Source organism: Dreissena polymorpha, chromosome 1 (genome assembly GCF_020536995.1).
Source record: "Dreissena polymorpha isolate Duluth1 chromosome 1, UMN_Dpol_1.0, whole genome shotgun sequence".
In the NCBI taxonomy this organism is placed as follows: domain Eukaryota; kingdom Metazoa; phylum Mollusca; class Bivalvia; order Myida; family Dreissenidae; genus Dreissena; species Dreissena polymorpha.
The window spans coordinates 66,616,201-66,641,920 of NC_068355.1; the positions used below are offsets into that span (position 1 = coordinate 66,616,201).

The window sequence follows — 25,720 nt, forward strand, 5'->3', positions numbered from 1 at the left end:
ATTATTATTTTATTATTTAGAACGACCGACAACATTTGTTTTGAAATTGAAGAATTTGACCACACTCGAGTTATAGGCGAACGACCACACACTGTATGCATGATAATGTATGCATGCAATGAATTTTTTATTTCAGATGGATCACTCAAACCCACAGATATGCCGCTATTGTAGCAACGTTCTTAAAAGCAAGTCGTGTCTGCGCCAGCATGAGATGAGTTACAGAGGGACTGGTAAGCGATATACCTGCTGCGATTAAGTGAACTTTAGCAAGGCGAATATGAACAGGCACAGATGCAATAATTGTGTAAATCATATATTCATTAATGTTTGTCAGAAAGTGTAATTAATACAAAAATATGCTGTTAAGTTCTTCTTTTTAGTAACTAGTATATCATGTCACATGCATAAAGTCTAACTTGCTTATGTTTGTAATGGGATCAACATGAGCTTAAGCTTAATTAGCAGCTTAATTGAAGTAATGCTAGTTTACTCCATATGATTAATACTAATCGACCCATTATAATTTTTTTTTACTAAAATAAGAAAATATAGAGTGTTCGTATATAATTAAACGCTATTAAATGGTACTGATAATTATAATTTTAGATGTCATGTACATGACGAAGAGAAGGCATTCGTGTGTATCAAGTGCAGTAAGCCATTTTCTACAAATGCTGACCTGCAGAAGCACATGCACCAGGAAAATGGGCAGACAATTTGTAGAAGTGCAAGACGTTATTTGTTTTTTTGGATGCAACACTATTTATAGGAACAAATTGGCGGCTTATAAATACAGTTTAAACAAATATTAAAATTATTGCTTCAAACGTACATCTCTTGTTGATAGTCACTTAGTAGCATATATATTTCAATCATTATACAAAGTTGTCCATGGGCTATTTTAGCGACTGCGGCAACATTGTAGTAGCTAATAGTAATATAATGTACATGGCAATACCTCCAAGCGCACTAGCTGTAGGGCTTGTGAATATGCTTTTTGTATACTTTGATGTGATGCAATCGGATTCCATAAGCGTGAGTTTAAAATTAGAGGACGTGCTGGTTAAACAATATATTAGCTGTTATATTTCTTAACGATTCCATCAACATAGTATTGCTTTTTGTGGTATATACCTTACAATCATTGCATTTTATATATGTATTTATAGAGGGGGTAACCGTCGATATGTCCATTTATTCAGAGTATTGCTCCATGAAACTAGGCTACTAAATCGAATACCTACGTTTAACAACTAATCATTGTATGTGATCAATGTGTAGTCGGAACACAATTTTGGCGTCAACATTGTTTTTTACCTGCTTGAAAGGAGCCGTTTCGGGGTATTGTTCATTTTCATGTGCGAGTTGTTTGCTTTTTTACTAGTGCCATAGTATTTGTTATAAATTGGTTCTTGTGATAAATCATTTATAACAAATTTGTTGTTTAGTTCATATTTCGTTTGTTAATGTTTTTTTTCTTGCGGTAAAGATAACGATGTTGTAGATTCATTTACTGTGGTCGTTTTCTTTGATTATTTTTATAATAAATTGTTGATCTGAAAAATGTTTGTGGTAAATAAAATAGATGTACAGTTTTGTGATAGAAAGGATACACATTTCATTTTTTCACTCGTTTCACCATTCAACACCATTGTAAATAACTGCTTAATTCATAAGACTTCCACCTCATTTATTAAACTTTAATATGCATGTATTAACACTTACAACAAGTTAAACAATAAGATGCGTATCCACAAACGCCACTGACGCATGGGATACGTATACAATATGTAGAAAAAAATGCACATGCAGTTGGTAAATGTTCTTATACGTATTTACATTTAAATGTATATATCATTAGCTGGTATATAATCTATATTATTTACATTCGAATTCTCCGTTTTGCTGTTCTAATATAGTACACAAAACACAATGAAAGTTAGATGACGTCTGTCAAGCCCATTTTAGAAGTAACCAGCATTTTGGATTCATTTCTTCTAGGTTTTCCCCACCTAACAACAATGGCGCCTTTTTGTAGAGAGTTTCTGTCCGTATCAACGGTCCCGCCTTTCTTTTAACTCCCTTTTCGATGATCAAAGAAATGGTGCCTGTAAGATTACATTCAATATTGAGCTTATTTTTTTTTAAACATCCGTTAGCGCAAATATTATAATAAAATATGTTGAAACAAATTTATATGGGTCATATTTAAGTATTTGTAACTTAAAAATATGTTTCAAGTTAAAACATTGCTAGCCTATTTCGAAGTTAAACAATCCACATGGTTTCTATTTGATATTTGTTTTCTCATAACGATCGGAATTGAGCATATATGTACTAGCGGGATAAACAAAACGAAGTTTGTTTTCATAGACTGCAGTTGGTTCAACTTACTTACTTGATCGTAATATCAGTAACGACTGCTCTGGATCTAGATACGCATGCCGCACATTTCTGGTCACACTTTGATGGTAAATCGTTGGACTTCTCCAGCAGATGGTCTTTATGCGATCGTCCCGTACGGTATTTAAATGGTCTATAATAAAAAATATATTGTTATATGCAAGGACATTCTATGACTATATACTAAAGTATACAACGGTTTTAAACAAAACGAGTGTTTAATAATAAAGTGTGGTCGTTCGCATAAATTTATATTCCAAGTGTGGTCGTTCGCTCATTTATTTTTCCCCTTATAATTATACTGTAGACACTATTAATAACCTTTTAAAAACTATTTAGATTTCGAAGCTGTTCTGTTGGTCTGTTTCGTATAGTTACACATTGACAACTTGGTCTTTTAAAAGACAAACGCACACATAAACAAGATGTGTGGTCGTCTGCATCGTATTATACCTAAAAATATGAGCAATACATCAATGAAAAGTAGAATTCGCACTGCGTACGGTGCACCAAGGCATTGTAACATGTGTTCTGCTAACACGGAGTTCAATAGTGACGATGGGGCTCAATTAAAGAAAGATTTCAGAGAAGTTGATTTTTTGTTAAATTTGATTATTTTTCATTCGAAATGATGGTCTTACTAATAAATATTATATCCACACGCTAACCCACCGTGGTTCATTGTATTTTAGAATGGCATATGCCATACACCGTCGAGATCACAGGAATACGTTTCTGTAGGGTAACACTGTCAATTACTTTTGCGCAAGGCAATAGAACGCACACCAAAATCTTTGGTATTAATGGATGTTCAAAGACAACTTATTACACTAGCTGCCCCATTTAAATTCAGAACGGTCTGCAAAGCCTAATTGGGCGATTACAACGGGTTTGGAGCAGGTTAAAGTGCAAGTAGTCGAACTAATATTTAATATACACACTTATTTCAGCTACGCCTCTAGCAGTGCAGTACCTGAACATAAAATTATTGTGTAAAAGGTGATAATACAAAAGTTGTATGTTTTGAATGTGAGCAATAACAAGACCGATAAGAAACAATTCATTTTGCTTAGTAATTCGGAAATGAAATTTGTACATATATAAGAGATATTTATTGACTAATGTTCATAATATATTTAAGTTCATTTGTGAACTTTAACAGCTTAAATGTAAAATCTATTACCATGTACATTTTATACTAACAGGCTAACATGTTAATTTATAAAAAAAATCCCGGAGAAAGAAACGTTCAATAACACTGATTAACAAAATAATTAATCATACTTAGACGGTATTATTGCAGTGATATATTATTCAAATCTAAGCATTGGCATAAGCGAAGCAAAGCAACATCGTTCAAGACTTCTGCTCCCAATTATTTAAGGGTGAAGAGAACTAATTATTTATTTGTATAAAGAAGACCGACAAACTAAACATAATTTCGCCCCATTGGTTCAAATAGGCACCATGTGACATTGAAATAAGAAGGCACATGGAGCCTTTTTTGCACCAATTGGGCGATATTCACTTACGAGCCACCACTTTCACATGAAATATCCTTACGAATATCTTACACATGAATACATTAGCAAAACTACTCATACAACTTAATACTTTATCAAAAGTCGGAGATAATGCATTTACATTAGCCATTGATAACTAAATGTAAACATCGTGATATGCATGCGCATAATGACTTATAGGTGAAGTTGGAATTTTAGTAGTGACATGTATTCATTCACTTCATAGTATCACATACTTACTATTAAGTTATGTTGTATTCACAATTTTGATAGATTACACTCAGTAAATCATGCTTTAAATACGATTGTTAACATATATATGACCCATCATATCTTGCTGCTGAGCCCTTCAAATACTTCCTGTTCAGCAATGCAGTCGTGCAGGTACTTGCAACCGGACTGTCATATTCTATTGTTTGTATATGGTATAAGTATATGCAGCATGTTGAGTGCTCGGTTCCAATGGTAAAATTAATTTAAGTCACAAATGGTGCAATCTTCTTCATTGTTCTCATGTTGAGAATAGCTATATTTTTCGATTATAAGTTTAAAATGTGTGATATCTTAGCTCATTTTCGAGTATTGAATGTGCATGTCTGATTCCATATTAGAACCGTCACCAGTTGAATCAGGACCAAAAGCTCCAGAAAAATTTGCTATTTGTATTTTTATTGTCAAATCACATTCGTGCGATGTTGCAAGAAGGCGCAAAAAAGTGTACGCAAACGATTAAATAACAATCTATTTCTATGAAAATTGCACATGCAAACATTGATAGGAAGAAAAAACACAGTAACATCGTTATGCTTTCAAAAATAAATATTAATAATCCGAGTGATAAGATTCCATTTTTATAGATCTGTTATTTAATTGTTTTTCAAGGTCCACCAAGTTCAAGATTGACCAGTCAAACGCTGTCCCTGTCAGACTTGCAACGTGACATAATAACACTTTTTGCAGTCCCATCCACTACACGACGGCCTCAGGCCGTCTGGGCGAAGGAGACCACTATGCGAGGGAAGGTACGAAGGACATGCCATGGCAGCCTGTACGCACAGAGGCTTAAAAAAACACGCATAATTAACCTATAATCAACACTAACATATAATTCTCTTTGTCAGGACATAATTGTAAACACGTCTACACAAAGATAATAAAAATCCCAATCTCCGAACAGAGCTATGACAAAATCGATTATGCTGTTCGTTTTTGTTTTTAGTTGATCTTAACCTCATCAGTTTCGTCGAACTACTTTCTTGCATTTGGTAACTGTCATGGCCGCGCCCAAGTCGTATAGTTCGTCTAGTTCTAGTGAAGAGGACGAAGAGCTTGCCAAGATCAAGGAAGCAGTAGATTCATCAAATAATTTTTGTAAGAATATAATGCATGATCGTCTTTCATTATGTCGTGTCTGATACGCGTCTTAATAATAAAATAATAATTTTAAAGCGGGCTACACACAACTAAGATTATTTACTTTGTCATTGATTGAATTGTATTCACTTCCATGTTAGATGTTATATCTAATGGAAGCTGTATGAACGAATGTGTTAGAAACTAGTTTGCGATATAAAGTTACTGTTAAGTCATTTGGTTACTGTTGTAGCAGGTTAAATAAGTGAATGTATTTCGTAAGACCAAGGGTAGCATGAACCAATGATTTTTTTAAACATAAATAATTGATTTCAAATGCCTGCAGAAATAATATTTAAGGTATTAGAAAGCATTTTCTTTTTATCCCCACGCTTTTTGAAAAAAAGGTGGGGATATTGTGGTTATCTCCGTCCGTCCGTCTGTCTGTCTGTCCGTCCGTCCTGGCCACTATCTCCTCCTACACTAAAAGCACTAGAACCTTGAAACTTACACACATGGTAGCTATGAGCATATGTGCGACCCTGCACTATTTGGAATTTTGATCTGACCCCTGGGTCAAAAGTTATAGCGGTTGGGGTGGGGCCGCGTCAGAAATTATCACTCATTTTTTTAGGTTATTTTACATTTACTTCTTTATTTCTACGCCGATTCACTTCAAATTGATACTGGACCTCTCTTATGACAATACTGTCAATCTCAACCATGCATGGCCCCATTCCCAACCCTGGGGCGCCCCGCCCACATAGGCCACACCCACCAAAAATTTCCATTTACTATAATTTTTTCATTTCTACACGGATTCACTTCAAATTGATACTGAACTTTTGTTATGACATTAGGGTCAATCTCAACTATGCATGGCCCCAATCCCAACCCTGGGGCGCCCGCCCACATAGGCCACACCCACCAAAAAATTCCATTTACTATAATTTTTTCATTTCTACACGGATTCACTTCAAATTGATACTGAACTTCTCTTATGACATTAGGGTCAATCTCAACTATGCATGGCCTCATAACCAACCCAGGGGCTCCGCCCACATAGACCACACCCACCCAAAATTGCCTTTACTATAATTTCTTCATTTCTACACCGATTCATTTCAAATTGATATTGAACTTCTCTTATGACAATACAGTCAATCTCAACTATGCATGGCCCCATTACCAACCCTGGGGCGCCCCGCCCACATAGACCACACCCACCCAAAATTGCCTTTTACTATAATTTCTTCATTTCTACACCGATTCACTTCAAATTGATACTGAACCTCTCTTATGACAATACGGTCAATCTCAACTATGCATGGCCCCATTACCAACCCTGGGGCCCCGCCCACATAGACCACACCCGCCCAAAATTGCCTTTTACTATAATTTCTTCATTTCTACACCGATTCACTTCAAATTGATACTGAACTTCTCTTATGACAATACGGTCAATCTCAACTATGCATGGCACAATTACCAACCCTGGGGCGCCCTGCCCACATATGTCACACCCACCCAAAATTGCCTTTTACTATAACTTCTTCATTTCTACACCAATTCACTTCTAATTGATGATGAACTTCTCTTATGACAATACGGTCAATCTCAGCTATGCATGGCCCCATTACCAACCCTGGGGCACACCTAGGTCAAACATTCGGCGTGGGGATGCCCGTCGGCCTCTGCCGCGCCATTTCTAGTTGTTTTAATGGATTACTTTAAAAATTCTATTTTTTATGAATTTTTTAGCAACAAGGGGTAATGAACTTTAAAATAATGTTAATGAATTTCTAACCAAAAACTGGTTCCATGGCAATACTGGATGAAATGCACACTTTTCTTCAAACAATCCAAATTCTAATGCTTTTTCTTGATAAAATATCTCCTATACTAACTAGAAATACCACTTTTGATCAGAAAATTAATACAAAAAGATGTTTTAGTTGTTTTTAATTTCAATAAGCATACTGTTTACGTTCTGTTCATATCTTCCTAACAATCTGTTATGTCATCATTTTTATAGGACAATATTTAATGTATTGTGTTTTATAATTTTGAAATGAAAACATTAATATTGTTTAAGACTAATAAACAAAACATACTATTTAAAAGTGATTTTTGTTGTAATTATTGGCATTTTATTTTACATGTGTAGCAAGTTTAGGTAAATCTTTACCTATGTATTTTTTTCAAACTTACTATATATATACAATTAACATTTTTGTACCAAAAATGTGTTATAAGATAAAAGTTTCTCAATAAAAATAACTAAAAATATATAATAACTCAAGTTTAATCATATGTGTGTCATAATTTTAAAAATAAGTGGGTGGCTGAAGCTAAAGTAACTGATAAAACAATCATAAGAAGGATAAACTGAAGTATGATTTTTCAATGGTTTATGCGCTAAATTTGAGATGTCTTTTCTAGCTGTTATATAAAGTGTTCCTGATCAAAATCAATGTTATATTACTTTCAAATCATTTATGTATTGGTATACAACAAGAAAGTGGTAGAATATTTGCGGAAAACATAAGAATTTTTGACGAAAACTTGTCTGCTGAAATTTACCGAGATGTTCCGGAAATGACCGATTGTCGGTTTCCGAAAATAATACATGTTGTGGTTTCTGAAAAACAAAATGGATGTACCCAAAGATTTTGGTGTTGTTGACTATTACTGGTTGATAAATGTATGATTTTGCTTCTTATTTGAAAAAGTGATGCTTTCAAGGCTGATAAATTTGAAATATGAAAGCTATTCGGTCGTTTGGCCTTTGTTTGTCAATACATCTGTACGATCGGTAATTTCCGTAACCACTCTTAAAATTGTAGCAGACACAAGTTTTAATCACAATACTTATGTTTTCCACTTATATTCGACCACTTTCTTGTTCAATACCAATACATAAATGATTTCAAAGCAATATTTTATTGATTTCAGCAAGTAACACCGTCTATAACCGCGAAAAAAAACATTCCGAACTTTTTGGTTTACGTTTTTTTATTTTCTAAATAGCTTGCATAGAGCGTGGCATTGAATGTTATGCAAGATAAATGCATCTACTTTCTTGATTGGATGATTTCAGACAGTTTAATCCAATCAGAAAAGAGCTTTAAAACGTAATTTAGACCCATGTTAAGCGAGATAATAAAGAACCACTTTTTGGTTACTGCCGATTTGTGACATCACGAGTTGCCTCCCTTGTTGGTTCATGCTATCAAGGGCAAGGGGCTTAAAAAGTGGTACCTTGGAGAATGCATTTATTGATTTTGTTAAGAAAGATATGTTAAAAGAAAACAGTTAAAACATGTTTATTAAAATGAAAGACAATGGTTAAAATATCTTCTAAGCAATATGCCCTACATGCAGTGATTTTGTTCTTTGTTTATCAGTGTTTTTTTTTCTATATGTAAAAAAGAACGGACCCGATCCCCAAGCAAACAGACTCGATCCCTACCCAAAATTATGATATCAAAAACCTCCCCTAAATAAAAACAAACATTTTTTTTTAAGAAGTGTCTGATGATCATGATTATTAGACTCTATGTCTAAATTGTATTTTTTAAACATCCTACAAAATATATCACTATAATTTATATGATTTTTTCACAAAATGGCTAGGAAAACCCCAGTTGTGTCAATATTTGTTGATTAAAAATAATCCCAATTTTGTGCTTTTTTTTGATAAAAAATATTAAATTTGCCATTTTTATCGATAAAAAAATACCAATTTGACCAGACTCCTTTTTCAAAATGGCTACAAAAAAAACTGTATATAAAATACAGTTTGTCAACCAGTTCCGGATAATTAGCAGTTCCGATTAATTTGTATTTAATTTTCCATAATGCCCCAATAAAAACAAAATGATAAGTGTCTATGGTATACATTAGGTAAAGGAATAAATTAACAAAGTTTAAGCAAGAAAGCTTTTGTATTATGCTTAAAGGGGGAATAAATGCAGCAAAAAGTTAAATGGAACTGATTGAATGAGTTATGTTTTGAAATGTGCATATGTATATAGAAGGCTTTATTAGTTTCAAATAAACATTTTGCTGATTGAAAACAATTGCAATTAAAATGTTTTAAAATTCTTATTCTGTAAGTTGAATGATTTTTAATAATTTTCCCAAGGTTGAACTTTTATTGGGTATTTTTAACAAAAAGCTGCATATGCCGTCTGGTCTTACCTGTTATCATACAAAATAAATTTAACCCTTTATTTTTACATCTTCTCACATTGACACTAAATACCAAAAAAAATTATTGTGGTCAAAAGAATTAACATTTTTTGCTGGGTGATTCTAACCTGGTTGACTGATTGTACATGTACAGGTAATCAGTTCTTTCCCAAACAAGCAAAAATTCAATAATTCTCCAATTGGTGACCAAAAAAACTCAAAACAAAGGAAAGCTGCTTTGGTTTTGTTCCAAAATGGAAATTGCGAGTGAACAGTCACTGAACGCGTCAAATGAATTAGTTTTGTAACCTTGCGATTGGTTTATAATAGTTTTATATCACAGTGCATGAGCTGTTTCTGTTGCCTGTGTTTTTTTGTCCAGTTTAGTTCTCATTTTTTTAAACCTTATTGTTGTTTTTACTCAAATAGGACTTAATAGTAAATACTACATTAGAAAATAAAACTTTATCATTAGTCACACAGATTCATTCCTTTGCCAAAGTTTAGCTTCATGAAAAAAGGCTGATGGATTTGTCCATCTATTAAAGTCAATCAAGTGTCAGTCTAAAAATGAAAGCATTGATGCAGAATGAAATTCACATGAATGCAGTAGCAGTTGATGATTGCCAATCTGTGTCAAACCAAACCCAGCAAGTAGATCTATCTAGGTCCATGTCAACTCAAAGTTGTTGTGCTGCAATTGATGATTTTGTTTTTTATACCAACTTAAGTGCAAAATGGTCATTTTGGCATGCCTGTAAACAATTATTATGCCCCCCTTCAAAGAAAAGGGGGTATATTGTTTTGCACATGTCAGGCTTCGGTCCGTCCGTCAGTCCGTCCACCGAATGGTTTCCTGATGATAACTCAAGAACGCTTACGCCTAGGATCATGAAACTTCATAGGTACATTGATCATGACTTGCAGATGACCCGTATTGATTTTCAGGTCACTAGGTCAAGGTCATGGTGACTAGAACCAGTAAAATGGTTTCCGGATGATAACTCAAGAACGCTTACGCCTAGGATCATGAAACTTCATAGGTACATTGATCATGACTTGCAGATGACCCCTATTGATTTTCAGGTCATTAGGTCAAAGGTCACGGTGACTCGACACAGAAAAATGGTTTCCAGATGATAACTCAAGAACGCTTACGCCTAGGATCATGAAACTTCATAGGTACATTGATCATGACTCGCAGATGACCCCTATCGATTTTCAGGTCACTAGGTCAAAGGTCAAGGTCACGGTGACTCGAACCAGTAAAATGGTTTCCAACTGATAACTCAAGAACTCTTACGCCTAGGATCAGGAAACTTCATAGGTACATTGATCACGACTCGCAGATGACGCCTATTGATTTTCAGGTCACTAGTTTTAATAGGTGTGTTCAATTACCAGTTCGTACTTAGTCTTAAGTAAGACACACAATTAATTTCTCTACGCTAATTTTCCAATTGAGGATTTCACGATTTCAATTTTCCAAATTTGAGGATTTTATGCGCTACTTTGTAATGGTTGGAGCAGAACTTGTAATTTTCCCAACTGAAAGAAAAAACTAAAGGGCTGACATGTAATTCGAGGATAGCCATGAAGACTGTTCTTTAAGTATGTCTATTTAAACAAGTTTTGACCAATAACAAATTAAAGTATTCAAAGTAAGAACAGGATCTTCATTAGTTTCATGAAACAAGCTGTACTACATTTTTGTTATGGCTAGATTTAGATTTTGTTTTTTAATTATTTCTTTAACCAGAGCAACCACAATTTTGATCTGACTAAACTACTTGGAAATAATAGGCATATTCACCATATGGCCCTCTATCCACATACTATCCGGTATCATCAAACTAGCCTATGTTATTTTTGATTTGGTGCATTATCAAGATTTTTCAATTTTTGTCTTACACAAAAAGTCTGGGAAAAGTGCATATTGCTTATATAGCCCTCTACCCACATACCAGTAACCTAGTTTCCTCAACCTTGCAAAATACTTTTTGATAAAGTGCATTATTAATATGTTTTCTTACTAGACTGATGCACACAACTAAAATATCCTGAATATTCCCCATATGGCCTTCTATCCACACACCTTTGATTAAAGCCACATAAATACTGAATATTCCCCATATGCCCTTCTATCCACACACCTTTGATTAAAGCCACATAAATACTCAAAATCAACATCACAAATATTTCGTAAAATAAAGTTAACCCATATAACATCAGTATTCCTCATAGCAATAGCAAAAATGTCAATGCTAGATGCTGGTTTGGTATAATAGATTTAACGAGATACAAAATGAAAGCGCGATTGCTCGTGTATGTTTAGATATCGTCGCGGGAAATTCACATGGAATATATTTTCACACAAAAGATAAAAACGAGCATTTTGTACCTCGTTTTGTTACCAAACCACATCTAGCGTTGAAATTTTGGCTGTTGCCACAAGGAACACGGATTTATTATGTTTTAATTTTTTTATTCCTCCGAAGGAGGGCATATAGTGATCGGATCATCTGTCTGTCTGTCTGTCTGTCTGGCTTTCCGTCACACTTTGCATTTAGGTATCGAAAAATGCTCATAGCTTCTATGATATAAACTTCATATTTGGTATGCATGTGTATATGGACAAGGCCTTTCCATACGCACAAACATTTTGACCCCTGTGACCTTGACCTTGAACTTAGGGTCCGCATTAAGATTTCGAAATCTGCATTTAAGTTTCAAAAAATGCTCATCACTTCTATGTCACTTGAGATATGACCCTCATATTTGGTAAACATGTGTATATAGACAAGTCCTTTCCATAAGCACACAAATTTTGACCCCTGTGACCTTTATATTTGGTATTCATGTGTATATGGACAAGGCCTTTCCATATGCACAAACATTTTGACCACTGTGACCTTGAACTTGGATCTGCATTTAGGTTTCGAAATCTGCATTTAGGTTTCGAAAAATGCTCATAACTTCTATGTCCCTTGAGATATAACCTTCATATTTGGTATGCATGTGTATATGGACAATGCCTTTCCATACGCACAACAATTTTGACCCCTTTGACCTTGAACATGAACTAAGGGTCCGCATTTAGGTTAAAAATCTGCATTTGGGTTTCAAAAAATGCTCATAACTTCTATGTCCCTTGAGATATAACCGTCATATTTGGCTTGCATGTATAATGGACAAGGCCTTTCCATACGCACACACATTTTGATCCCTGTGACCTTGACCTTGAACTTAGGGTCCGCGTTTAGGTTTCGAAATCTGCGTTTAGATTTCGAAAATGCTCAGAACTTCCGTCAAAGCATTTATTGGGAACATTATGTCATCCTATGGTGACAGCTCTTGTTTTAAAATACTTTCAAAATATTTGTTGATTTTGACTTTTAATGGGCTTTTAAACATAGCTTTTGTAGTTGTAGTTGTTTAGATTGATTAAGTATGAATTTGTGTAAAAATAACATGATTTAATCATTTTAATCTATTTATGCCTCTGAAGGAGGGCATATAGTGATTGCACTGTCCGTCTGTCCGTCACACTTTGCGTGTAGGTATTGAAAAATGCTCATAACTTCTATGTCACTTCAGATGTAACATTCATATTTGGTAAGCATGTGCATAAGGGCAAGGCCTTTCCATACGCTTACAAATTTTGACCCCTTTTACCTTGACCTTGAACTTAGGGGGTGCGTTTTAGTTTCGAAAAATGCGTTTAGGTTTCGAAAAATGCTCATAACTTTTATCGAAGCGTTTATCGGGGGCATATGGCATCGTATGGAGACAGCTCTTGTTACATCTCAGAACATGTTTTTGACTTTTATTTATAGTGCCATTAATATTTACATTACTGATTTTTGTTTAACAAAAAAGTCATTTATGATACTTAAGTCCCTTTAATGTTGACAAACTGATACTTCAGCTGCATAATACAAAACTAAAACAAAATTTGACTTCTTTCATAACAGTGAATATCAAGTCGGAAAATGTTGGGACATCGGGCCAGAGCATCCTGGTAAATGAAGGCAAATGTGTTGGGACCCTACAGAAGAATGGTTCACCTCAAGGTTTAACATGCCATGACCTGCCACCATCAAAAAGGTAATTATATTTAGCTTGACTCTTTGAAGAAAAGGTAAGCCCTCCTACTTGGACCTATGTGTAAAGTTTGTGTTGAACATAGAGAAAAATTTGATTTAGCTGTTGCGATGGTTGTACATAGAGGAAAGCTTGATATTGCTGTTGCAATGGTTGAGTGTATGAACAAGTGTTTGTCCATGCTTGTCCAAATTGTTAGTTCATCATTTATTATGCAATTGTACACTTTCTTGTTTAAAATGTTTTAAATGTGGAGTAATAGGGTCCCACCAAAGATCTGTATCCCTTAAAATATAAGGTTTTACTGAAAGGTACCTGCTCAAATATGAGCATCATACAGTTTTGGCAAATAAAAAATCATTTTTAATCAGACATGATATATAACATTTGATGACAACGTCACTTGCATGACCTGTATATGCAGTTCAAAGGTTAAGGTAAATTTATGGGTATGCTACAGTGTTTTTTCGTTCAAAATCAGCTGCGGTATTCGTCCCCATTCCCAATGGAGAAAAGCATGTATTTTTCCCAAATGGAACCTAAAAATTTACAATTGAAGGTTTCAATTTTTTTGTTAAAACAAGGTGAATTTTCCCAATTCAAAGGGACCTGGTCCCATTCCCCAAATGGTGAAAAAACATACTATGCTACAGCCTTTTCTGACTGGTTACTTCATCATTCAAACTGCAATTGAATCTGGCTGTGAGAAAATGGGGCTTTAATGCATGTTCATTTAAAAGCGTTGTCCAATATTAGCCTGCGCAGTTTGCTGTCAAACTTTTAATTATTTTGAAGTATTCAAATCATAATTCCTCCATTTTAGACCAGACAAAGAAGTTGTTGAAGATGAAGTTAAAGCGTATTTTCCACAGACAACCCCTGGATTTCGAAAGCATGTGGCAAAAAAACTGTCCGAGTCACTAGACAGGTAGAATGGTGTACAGTTAGTGTTCAAAATACATGAATGTGTTAAAGGAGTCTAGAATTTATGTTAAAGATGGAACAAAGTAAGATTCAGGGTTCTCAATAACTTTTGAGCCAACAGGCCATAATGTGAAACAAACAGGCCTTCTAAGGGGGTTCAGGGGAGCATGCCGGAAAATTTTAAAATTGTACACTTGATTTCCTGCATTTTGGGCCATTTTATGGCTATTTTAATGGTCAACCAGGCAATTAAATTAGAGCTTTTTGTGGGCATTTTATGAATTTTAGCTCTACAGGAACGGGCGGAAAAAGCCTGATCGTCTGTCTACCATGCACATTTTGCATGACACTTCTAGTTTGAAACTTAACTGAATTAAAACAAACTTTCACAACAACAAAAACTCACCATGTGATGAAAAGAATGTCAAAATATTTGACTGCTTTTTTACCGATTCCAATTTGCACCTTTTCATTGTTGTGAGATAATCGAGCGACGTCTTTGCTTAATAGCAAATAAGGAGCAAATTTACAGAAAGGACACGCACATTTTGAAAAGTCAATTGCCGATTTTCCAAATCTGAGCGATTTTCAACCGGCCAAAATCTGATTTGGCCGGTGGCCGGCTCTTATTGAGAACCCTGAAAATTAATTATTTAATTGTTTAAAATAAACAGAGTGAGATCCCATATTTTTGGCATAATAGTGTACCTACATGACCTGCAGATGAAAAATGAAATGTGTTCCGGTCCGTTGATTTTTGCCTTAGTTATGGGCCTTGGACTAAGAAATTGCCTTGAGCTTTTTTTTTACGTAAAGCTATTGAGGTTACTTTTGGTATTTGAGTCTACCGTCATGACTAACAGATGAAGTGTGAGTTTTGATTTTGTCCATGGGACTTCAAAGCGCAGTTGGGGGCATGGTGTTTCACAAACACAACTCTTGTTGTTATTATCTTCAAGAAACATGTATATTCCAAAATTTTATCATCTCTAACGTATGGTATGGTTTAAGTAATCTTTTAACAGCTTCATTAAGGTTACACAATACATATAAACAATGAAATGAGTTATATTGGAACCGGTACTTAAAGCAAGACTATACAATTTTGTCAAATATTTATGAATTTATATAAAATGTGTAAAAAACTTGTTATACATATATTTCCATATAAATTTAAATAAAAATTAAAAAGAACATGTGTGGAAAAATGCGAAATAAGCCAGATATTTAATTCTGAAATCAAAAATGTCTGTACAGTTGAATTAGCAAGCATGTATATCATGCGTGTACGATGTGAATTTAAATTTAGTTTTATGGATCATTTTAATTTCCTGCAACAATATCTATTCATACAACACACAAACACTTACTCCGATCCTAGTAGAAAGACGCATGCTTCGGTTATATCTTCATCGCAATCGGCTCGGGGCGTTAATTTTTCTTTACCGCATTTTATGAAATTCGTCTTTAATGTATAATTTTTCTTGCCTATTTTGTGTTATTGTTACATATTTTTTTCAATATATTACAATTTAACAAATATAAAAATCGTATTGTCTAGCTTTAAGAATAATGTATGTATTACAAAAATATTTATACTACAATGCATTTCTAGTTTTATATAAAATTATTATGGGTTTATTGAGAATATTATCTCATCTGTTTCAAATTGTATTGCAGAATTATGCATTCTTATGATATATGGGAAAATAATCCATGGGCATAAAATGTTGTCCCAGAGTAGCCAGCAACAACACTTTCCACCTTTATGTTAGTTTTCATTTCAAGGAAGTCTCTTCTTAGCCAAATTCAAGTTAACCCTTTGCATGCTGGGTAATTTGTCTTCTGCTAAAATGTCGTCTGCAGAATTTCTAAAATTAGCATTTTCTTCGATTTTTTTCAAAGAATACTATCAGAATAGCAAACAGTTTGGATCCTGATGAGACGCCACGTTCTGTGGCGTCTCATCTGGATCCAAACTGTTTGCAAAGGCCTTTAAAATTCAGCTCCAGCGCTTTAAGGGTTAAGGAAGGATGGGTTTTCCCAGAGCACGAGTTATTTTAAGCGTAAGGTGATTCTAGTTGAACAAGATCAGTTAATGAATTCAACAACACATTTTTCAGCTCCATACATCCAGTTGCAGATGGCTTCAAGACAAAGCAAATGAAGGACATTACTCTAGAAGGCATCCGATTGTTTGCCAGTTCCAAGGCCTGTATTTCAGCAGTAACAACACAGACACAAGTAACTCAGCCAGTGAGGAAGCGGAAAGTCTCTTCTTCAAGTGACAGCAGGTAAGTGATGCCAATCAATGCAAGTTACAGGGGGTATCATATTTCTAGCATTCATGGTCTAAATCCCGTTTTAATAAGATATAGTCAAAATGCAATAACAACAATAGTCAAAAGGCCATTGCACTTGTTCATACTTTACCAACATCATGCGGGGTATGCAGATAATTTGATAACAGATGGCACTTTGATACCAGATAAAAAACAAAAGCCACACACGAGAGGTGAGTTCTTCAACGTTTTTGCATATATAATCTGTTCATTTGGTTTTCAGACACGTAACATTGTTTGGTCGATTAATGGTATAGTACTTTGTATTGTGGAGCAAGACATTCATGGAAAAAAAACAGTGGATTATAATAAAAAAAAGTTAAAATTTCATCGTTAATCATCATGAATTCGATGATCAGCAAGTATTTCAACAAAATGAAAATACTTGGAAATAAATCAAGAACGTGCCAACTAATCCAAATAAAAGATCAACATGTCCATTAATGTTACGACATGTTAAATTTTAGTTAACTAACGTATTTGAGGAAATTCAAATGTTTTAAGAGTCGGATGCCAAATTTTGATGGACACTTCTTTTACTGATCATCTCAAAGACAATGGCACTTTGATTCCAGATTAGTCGACACTTTTAACCAGATATAACACACTCTATTTAGTGAATCAGAAATAAAGAATTCGCTGTGGAATACTGTTATAGTAAGCAGGCAAAAAATAAAATAGTATGTACTGACATAAAATAAAAACAAATTACCAAAACATGCTCTTATCCCTTTTGAATATGATAATAATTTTGTATAAATGTGAAAAGCACATGCGAAACTAATTCGATATGTCTGATGAGTGCAGTCTGTATGAGTCACCCAACAGCTGGATTCGCATAGTACACAAGCTTAATTTTTTATGCCCCCCTTCGAAGAAGAGGGGGTATATTGTTTTGCACATGTTAGTCGGTCCGTCAGTCGGTCCTTCCACCAGATGGTTTCCGGATGATAACGCAAGAAAGCTTAGGCCTATGATCATGAAACTTCAAAGGTACATTGATCATGACTGGCAGATGACCCATATTGATTTTCAGGTCACTAGGTCAAAGGTCAAGGTCGCAGTGACTCGAAATAGTAAAATGGTTTCCGGATGATAACTCAAGAATGCTTATGTCTAGGATCATGAAACTTCATAGGTACATTGATCTTGACTGGCAGATGACCCATATTGATTTTCAGGTCACTAGGTCAAAGGTCAAGGTCTCAGTGACTAGAAACAGTAAAATGGTTTCTGGATAACTCAAGAATGCTTACACCTAGGATCATGAAACTTCATAGGTACATTGATCATGACTGGCAGATGACCCCAATTGATTTTCAGGTCACTAGGTCAAAGATCAAGGTCACAGTGACTCGAAACAGTCAAATGGTTTCCGGATGATAAGTCAAGAATGCTTATGCCTAGGATCATGAAACTTAATAGGTACATTGATCATGACTCGCAGATGACCCATATTGATTTTCAGGTCACTAGGTCAAAGGTCAAGGTCACAGTGACTCGAAACAGTCAAATTGTTTCCGGATGATGACTCAAGAACACTTAAGCCTAGGATCATGAAACTTGATAGGTACATTGATCATGACTGGCAGATGACCCCTATTGATTTTCAGGTCACTAGGTCAAAGGTCAAGGTCACAGTGACTCAAAATAGTAAAATGGTTTATGGATGATAACTCAAGAATGCTTAGGCCTAGGATCATGCAACTTCATAGGTACATTGATCATGACTTGCAGATAACCCCTATTGATTTTCAGGTCACTTGGTCAAAGGTCAAGGTCACAGTGACTCAAAATAGTACAATGGTTTCCGGATGATAACTCAAGAATGCTTATGTCTAGGATCATGAAACTTCATAGGTACATTGATCATGACTGGCAGATGACCCATGTTGATTATCAGGTCACTAGGTCAAAGGTCAAGGTCACAGTGACTCGAAACAGTAAAATGGGTTCCGGATGATAACTCAAGAATGCTTACGCCTAGGATCATGAAACTTCATAGGTACATTGATCATCACTGGCAGATGACCCCTATTGATTTTCAGGTGACTAGGTCAAAGGTCAAGGACACAGTGACTCGAAACAGTCAAATGGTTTCCGGATGATAAATCAAGAACGCTTACGCCTAGGATCATGAAACTTCATAGGTATATTGATCATGACTGGCAGATGACCCCTATTGATTTTCAGGTCACTAGGTCAAAGGTCAAGGACACAGTGACTCGAAACAGTCAAATGGTTTCCGGATGATAAATCAAGAACGCTTACGCCTAGGATCATGAAACTTCATAGGTACATTGATCATCACTGGCAGATGATCCCTATTGATTTTCAGATCACTAGGTCAAAGGTCAAGGTCTTAGTGACAAAAAACGTATTCACACAATGGCTGCCACTACAACTGACAGCCCATATTTGGGGGGCATGCATAACAGCCCTTGTTTAAAATTACATTTAAAACGTTACTCATCAGACATATCGAAGATGGTAATTTAAAATTGTTTAACCTCGTGTACTTTGTTATTTTTAATTACATTAATATTTATAGCAAAATGGCTGATCTAAAGCATGTATATGTATGTCCTAATGAAGGTACTAAGGCCATTTACTTATATACTAGATAGCGTGTCATGAAACATCACTGCTAAAACTCACGGTGTAGATGCATATCGGTGGCCTTTCTGTCAAAATGCTGCCTCTCTGTTCATTCTTTGCTGCCTCTCTGTCATAAACATGAATCAAAGCGCTGAAGGCACTAAAGTTGTTCGCTATTGCATAATTTAAGACGCATTTACTTTTTTCAAAATTAATCGCAAGTTTGAAATGAACACCCGCCATTCAAATTTTTAAAGAGTGTGTCATAACGCACTGGAAGAGCTTTGTGTGCACTTTTTATCATCCTATTTATTTCATAGAGATAACTTAGACAAAATACCAACAACATGGCCCTTTTTGGATGTTCTGAAAGCATAAAAAGTATGATGAAAATGGTAGTGAGAAATGAATGTAAAGACAATTTGCAATCACCATCATATTAAATGAATATTGTTGGAATATTGAACACCTATTTCACTAAGAATTACATCTCATGATGAAAATTCCCTGTACAAAACTTTTGATTTTTGACACCATATACAAATTCAAAATAAACAATAAGATCATTGATGAAAATAAATAAAAAATGAATTTCGAGCAATACTTTTTACTCACGAATTAGGTAGTCATCAAGACAGCCCTGTTGACCCGTACGCTGTTGTTTATGCATTACTTGTAATCCTAGCAGTTCACACGGTGTCAACAACTCTGACCTAAAAATAGGTATAGAGCACTAATGCGCTTTTTCGGCGTAGCTGTTTTACTCAGCCTTTCATCTTAATGACTTTTACATAGCACCAGCAGACACGCATGAATATTTTCGAATATTTCATAGGTTGATTCAAGATAAAACCTTTGAACTTTGGCTACATCACTGTGTCTGTGCTCAGCGCAAAGGATGTAGCACTGTTCAGTGTAAGGAATTCCGGACTACTCTCTGTATGTTCAAACGGCACAAATTTTGGCCCAGTTACAATTACGCGTTGAAATCTATCTCGCAGAATTTCAGTTTTGATTTCAAGATGAGAAAACAATCATTACAGAAATAGTATAAGGTCACGATAAGAGGAAAATCATTTAATTATCCAACCACAATGTTTGCCGTACTCGGACAGCACGTCTGGAAATCGTTCCAGAACGCCTGGATAGGCTGCCGTTATTAACCATTTTGCTAATTAGAATTTAATTTTATATCCAAAAGCATTGTGCTAAAATGTGACATTTACAATTCACAATGAGATTTTAATGACCCTCGTCATGCGAAAGGGGGTCTTATTCCATATGCGCCCATCATATGTGTATATCTCAGTCTGGCAGGAGATACATAATAAGACCATAACATATTGAGTGATGTTATAGCGAACAGCATCGCCTCTGACCTGACTGCGCAAATGCACATGTTGGGTTTGAGAAATGCTGGCCGAAACGCATAAGACCCATTTTCGCATGACCTGGCCATGAAAGTGTGATTTAAATGTGTCGAAAGAAAACTGCATTTAAATCAAATATTAACATATGATATATTTCGATAGTGAAGAAATATACATATATATAAAAAGGCATGTGAGGACACATATGATGTGCACTCCCGTAGTATATTTTTCGGCGTAGCTGTTTAACATCACTTTTGACCTTAGGTGACATTTAATCATGACAAGTAAAATTCATATAAAAATTTCCACGGCTAGGCATCAATGAATACACTTCATTTATACAATTAACTGATTTGAGCATACCACCAGAACATTGGAAACATGACCGCGTCTTTGTATCACTGTTTTACTGCGTGTTCAGCATGAAACAATTTTATCTCTTATGAAAAGGCTTGATAGATAGTACAGTTTTACACTCAACTCTTGACATCAATACAGTTTGTGCGTGCACCTTTTATTTTCAGAGGATTGCCAGCGCCAGAGCGTTTGTACTTAAAGGCTATGTTCTCATATTTAGTAATTACTTCCATAGTGCTGTCTGTGTACTAGTATATTTAAGTTCATAAAGGTATCGTTTTACCATATCCTGATATTCGTTTTGGCCAATCCATTTTAAATTGTTTTCGAAATCGAACATTAAACATGTAAAAGTATCAAAAAAGTAAAAGCCATCGTTCCAGCATTGAAAGCGTGGCCTCACTTTAATGCATTGCATTCCAACCCGCATGGTATCAGGGTCAGTTCGCGGCCAGTAAAATAATCATTATATAATATAGACGCTATCGCGTGAACTAGGTGAACTGGAATTTTCTTTAGACCAGAGATATGTAAAATGAAGGTATTCAGCGATATAATTATGGTATGTCAATAATAGATTCTTAATGTGTTTTCAACAATACCATGATAAATATTATTTTTGATAAATTTAACGAGAATTATTCCACCATATTGACTAATGTATTAAGCATGAGCGCGATGATTCTCGATACTGTTAATAATCAAATCAAATAGCAATGCCCCACAAACCACTAAAACAGGTTTGTTCGAAGAACGCGCATATAAATATTAAAAATATGTATGGATACTTAGCGTGTGGCCGGTTGACTCGTAAATTATAATTTCATGTCCATTCTCCTTTTGGTTTTCTGTTTTGTATCTATAGGTTTATGACCAGCAATATGTAACAAGCCGCGAAAACTTCGCGTAACATCCCGTACTGCGTGTGATGCAGCTAAGAACTGCACAGAAAAAGACATTGGCTATCTTTGATCTCATTCATTGAACTCTTTACCTTTAACCAACTCCAACCACAATCAACGCTGTATATCTTGTTAAAGATATTTCTTGTTATACCCCCATTACCATTGGTAATTGCGGCTATAAAGGAGTCACTTTGTCGGTCTGTCTGTCGGTCCGTTGGTCGGTTGTTTATCCCGAACTCTTTTCCGGGCAATAACTTTGTGGTTAATTGTTAGATTTTAAAATCAGTTGGCACATTTGATCACCATCATTGGATGTTGTTTCGCGCGAAAGAATAACGTCGATATCTCAAAGGTCAATGTCACACTTTGAGTTCAAAGGTCAAAAATGGCCATAAATGAGCTTGTCCGGGCCATAACTGTCATTTATTGTGAGATTTTAAAATCATTTGGTACATTTGTTTACCATAATTGGACGGTGTGTCGGGCGCAAAAATTACGTCGATATCTCTAAGGTCAAGATAACACTTTGAGTTCAAAGGTCAAAAATGGCGGTACATGAGCGAGCCATAACTAAGTTGTTGGGCATTGTGAGATTTTAAAATCATTTGGTACATGTGTTCACCATCATTGGAAGGTGTGTCGCGCGACAGAATCACATTGATATCTCCAAGGTCAAGGTCACACTTTGAGTTCAAAGGTCAAATATGGCCATAAATGAGCTTGTCTGGGCCATAACTAAGTCGTTCATTGTGAGATTTTCAAATTATTTGGCACATTTGTTCTTCATCATTGGACGGTGTGTTGCGCGAAAGAATTACGTTGATATCTCCAAGGTCAAGGTCACACTGAGTTTAAAGGTAAAAAATGGGCATTAATGAGCTTGTCCGGGCCATAACTATGTAGTTCATTGTGACATTTTAAAATTATTTGTTTACCATCATTGGACGGTGTGTAGCACGAAAGAATTATGTCGATATCTCCAAGGTCAAGGTCACACTTTGAGTTCAAAGGTCAAAAATGGCCATAAATGATAATGGCATTATAATTCTTAAAAATCGCCATAAATTAGATTCTCTTGTTTTTGTGAAGACAGCGTGCAAAATAGTCTGTGTCAATGCGGCACGTGGAGGTATACGTCACGTCTGTGACAAAGCTCTAGTTTTATCTACTTACACTAATGTGTGGTTTGACAATGATAACACACATTTCATGCGGTGAATATGCAACTTACAAGTGAAAAAAGACAACACAATAGTTAAACTTTTGTTTTCATTTTAATTATCTATTAAGAAAAGTAAATTGCAAATTTTATTTCAAAGTCAGCGTTTACGAAGACTACATTTTGAAAAGATATTTCTTGTTATATTTAGTTGTTTTCGGTTTTAGCGATTATAAAGTATATTTTAGGTCATCTATAGTATACATGTAGTAATTGATAAACTCATGTCCAACGATTTATAAACTGAGAACTGTGAATATAAACAAGCTTAACCTTCTTCTGTTGCGTTGTTAGCACCCGTAAATACAAAAGAACGCCGCTATCTGTTGAGAACAAAAGAGCGTTTCCCAGAAATCCCCGCTGTGGAAGCATGAACGAGGTTACGAAACAGACCATTCGTGTTATATTTAATTGTTTTTTATAATCGGTTTTAGCGATTATGAAGCATTTTTGTTGTTGTCTATCGTATCATTGAAGTTATTTAAGAAAGATAGTTTATTTCAGACTTGTACATTGTACATCGTCTATAACACAAGAAATAGTTTACAAAGTGACAACTTGAATTATACACACTAACAACATTTCATTTAAACAATGGTGTATAAGAAATACATTACAGCAATGGTTATTTAATAAACATACAGTTTATAAACAGAAAGAAAGAAGTAAGTATTAACCATGTAACAATAGTTAATTAGAGTCGGTTTATTAATGACTGCCAATAGGCAGTGGAGATGAACAATTACACAATATTGTTATAAAAGGCAGAACGTACACCTAATGCTTCTTTTATAAATGAAGATAACTTGATAAGTTTAGTTCTATTTACACATTTCAATAACTGTATATATTTAAACACGGATAGTCGTATACGATACTTCTTATTTATATTTTTTTTCTTAAATCGGAATAGCAAGGACATATACATACAAAGTGGTATTCGTCTTCTATATATTAAATGTGTTGTTATTTAAACAATATAAGCAATTTCTTTCATTTCTAGGTTTATTAGGGTGTCTCCCAGTCTGGATTAGTAAAGGATTGGCAGACATTCTCAATCTACAAAAATAATATCTTAGGCTTCTAGAGACTTCATTTAAATATGTTTCGTATTCTAAGGTAGCTTTGAACTGCTTATACATATCGAGCACAGAGCTACGTTCAAGGGAACGAGACCATTCTTGTTTAAAGTTATCTATGACCCTATTTTTAAATGTGCATACACATGAATTTACATCTTAATACTGCGCATTATCAAATAAGAAAGTATGTCCGTATTCGCTTATTTCTTACATTGTGTACCCAATTTCGGTTACCATCGTCACACGATAGCCTGGGAATAGATACGCTTTAAGATGATATTATCAGTCGAAATAATCTTGAGCCAATAAATTAAAATGCGAACGTAGCTATTTATAAACATAGGGTATCTACCCAGTTCTCCATAGAATGCGGCAGTGAATGTATTTGTAGGGACATTTAGTAAAAGCAAACACAACTTTAAGTGGATCCTTTCAATTTTTTTACTTTTTGTGCAGCCCCATTATAGGCCATATCTCTGATCCATAACTTAAAATAGAGCCAACGAATGCGTCAAATAATTGACATAGAACTTTTGTTTTTAGGTAATACATTTTACATTTGTGTAATAAAATGTTCATCGCTTTAAGGGCCATTCCGGCTAGATGCTCTTGATTTAGATTAAACCTGTATATTTAAATACCAGCCCAAGGTAATTGAAGTTATCTACAGCTTCTATTGGTATGCTGTTATGTCCATTTTTCGGAGCGCAATAGTCCACCTCTTTTACGAAAAAACATAATCTTTGTTTTGTCTGTGTTTACTTGTATACCCCAAGGTTTGCTATACTTATAAATTATCCAATTGAGTCTGAATTTTACTCGGTGATTTACCAACAATAGCCATGTCATCGGCAAAAAGAAGAATTATAAGCACAATATCATCGATTTGTATGCCAGATTTTATGTCGTTTTGTAGAAACAACTCTAGGTCCTCCACAAATATAGAAAATAACAGAGGTGACATTACCTCCCCTTGACGAAGCCCTACTGCATATGAAAAGAAATCAGAATATGAGGAACAATGTTTTCGCACGATTTTACTTTACTATACATATCGCGTACAATTCTAAGAATTTTACCGGAAATTCCGGATTTGTACAATTTATGCCACAGGCCGTTTCTATAAATAGAATCGATGCATTTCATCATTTCGACGAAAATAACATACAAGCGATTGTTTTTATACAAATAATGTTGAATTAAAGACATGAAAATAAACGCGGCATCAATAGAAGATCGCCCTTTCTGAAATCCGAATTGTGCATCCGAAATAATGTTATTGTCATTATAGACTTTCTCGATACGCTTATTTAATATTGTTGTAAATATTTTGGATAAAC

At 34.9% G+C, this 25,720-nt stretch overlaps 1 protein-coding gene and 1 long non-coding RNA gene across 4 annotated transcripts in view; one reads left to right on the top strand and one right to left on the bottom strand.

Moving 5' to 3' along the window:
• Positions 1 to 1,718: 1,718 nt before the first annotated feature.
• Positions 1,719 to 4,013, bottom strand: LOC127833458 (uncharacterized). Its single transcript, XR_008027423.1, has 3 exons — positions 3,939 to 4,013; positions 2,402 to 2,539; positions 1,719 to 2,111 (listed from the first exon to the last, which is right to left on the bottom strand). It is a non-coding gene; the product is annotated as an uncharacterized LOC127833458 (long non-coding RNA).
• A 1,139-nt stretch (positions 4,014 to 5,152) lies between these two features.
• LOC127833423 (zinc finger protein 778-like) overlaps positions 5,153 to 25,720 on the top strand; it is a 62,596-nt gene continuing 42,028 nt past the window's right edge. For all 3 annotated transcript variants that reach the window (XM_052358661.1, XM_052358678.1, XM_052358667.1), the window contains exons 1-4: positions 5,153 to 5,300; positions 13,451 to 13,583; positions 14,404 to 14,508; positions 16,628 to 16,798. In XM_052358661.1, coding sequence (XP_052214621.1) covers positions 5,204 to 5,300; positions 13,451 to 13,583; positions 14,404 to 14,508; positions 16,628 to 16,798 — 506 coding nt within the window. In that variant the 5' untranslated portion in view covers positions 5,153 to 5,203. The remainder of the gene's footprint in view (positions 5,301 to 13,450; positions 13,584 to 14,403; positions 14,509 to 16,627; positions 16,799 to 25,720) is intronic.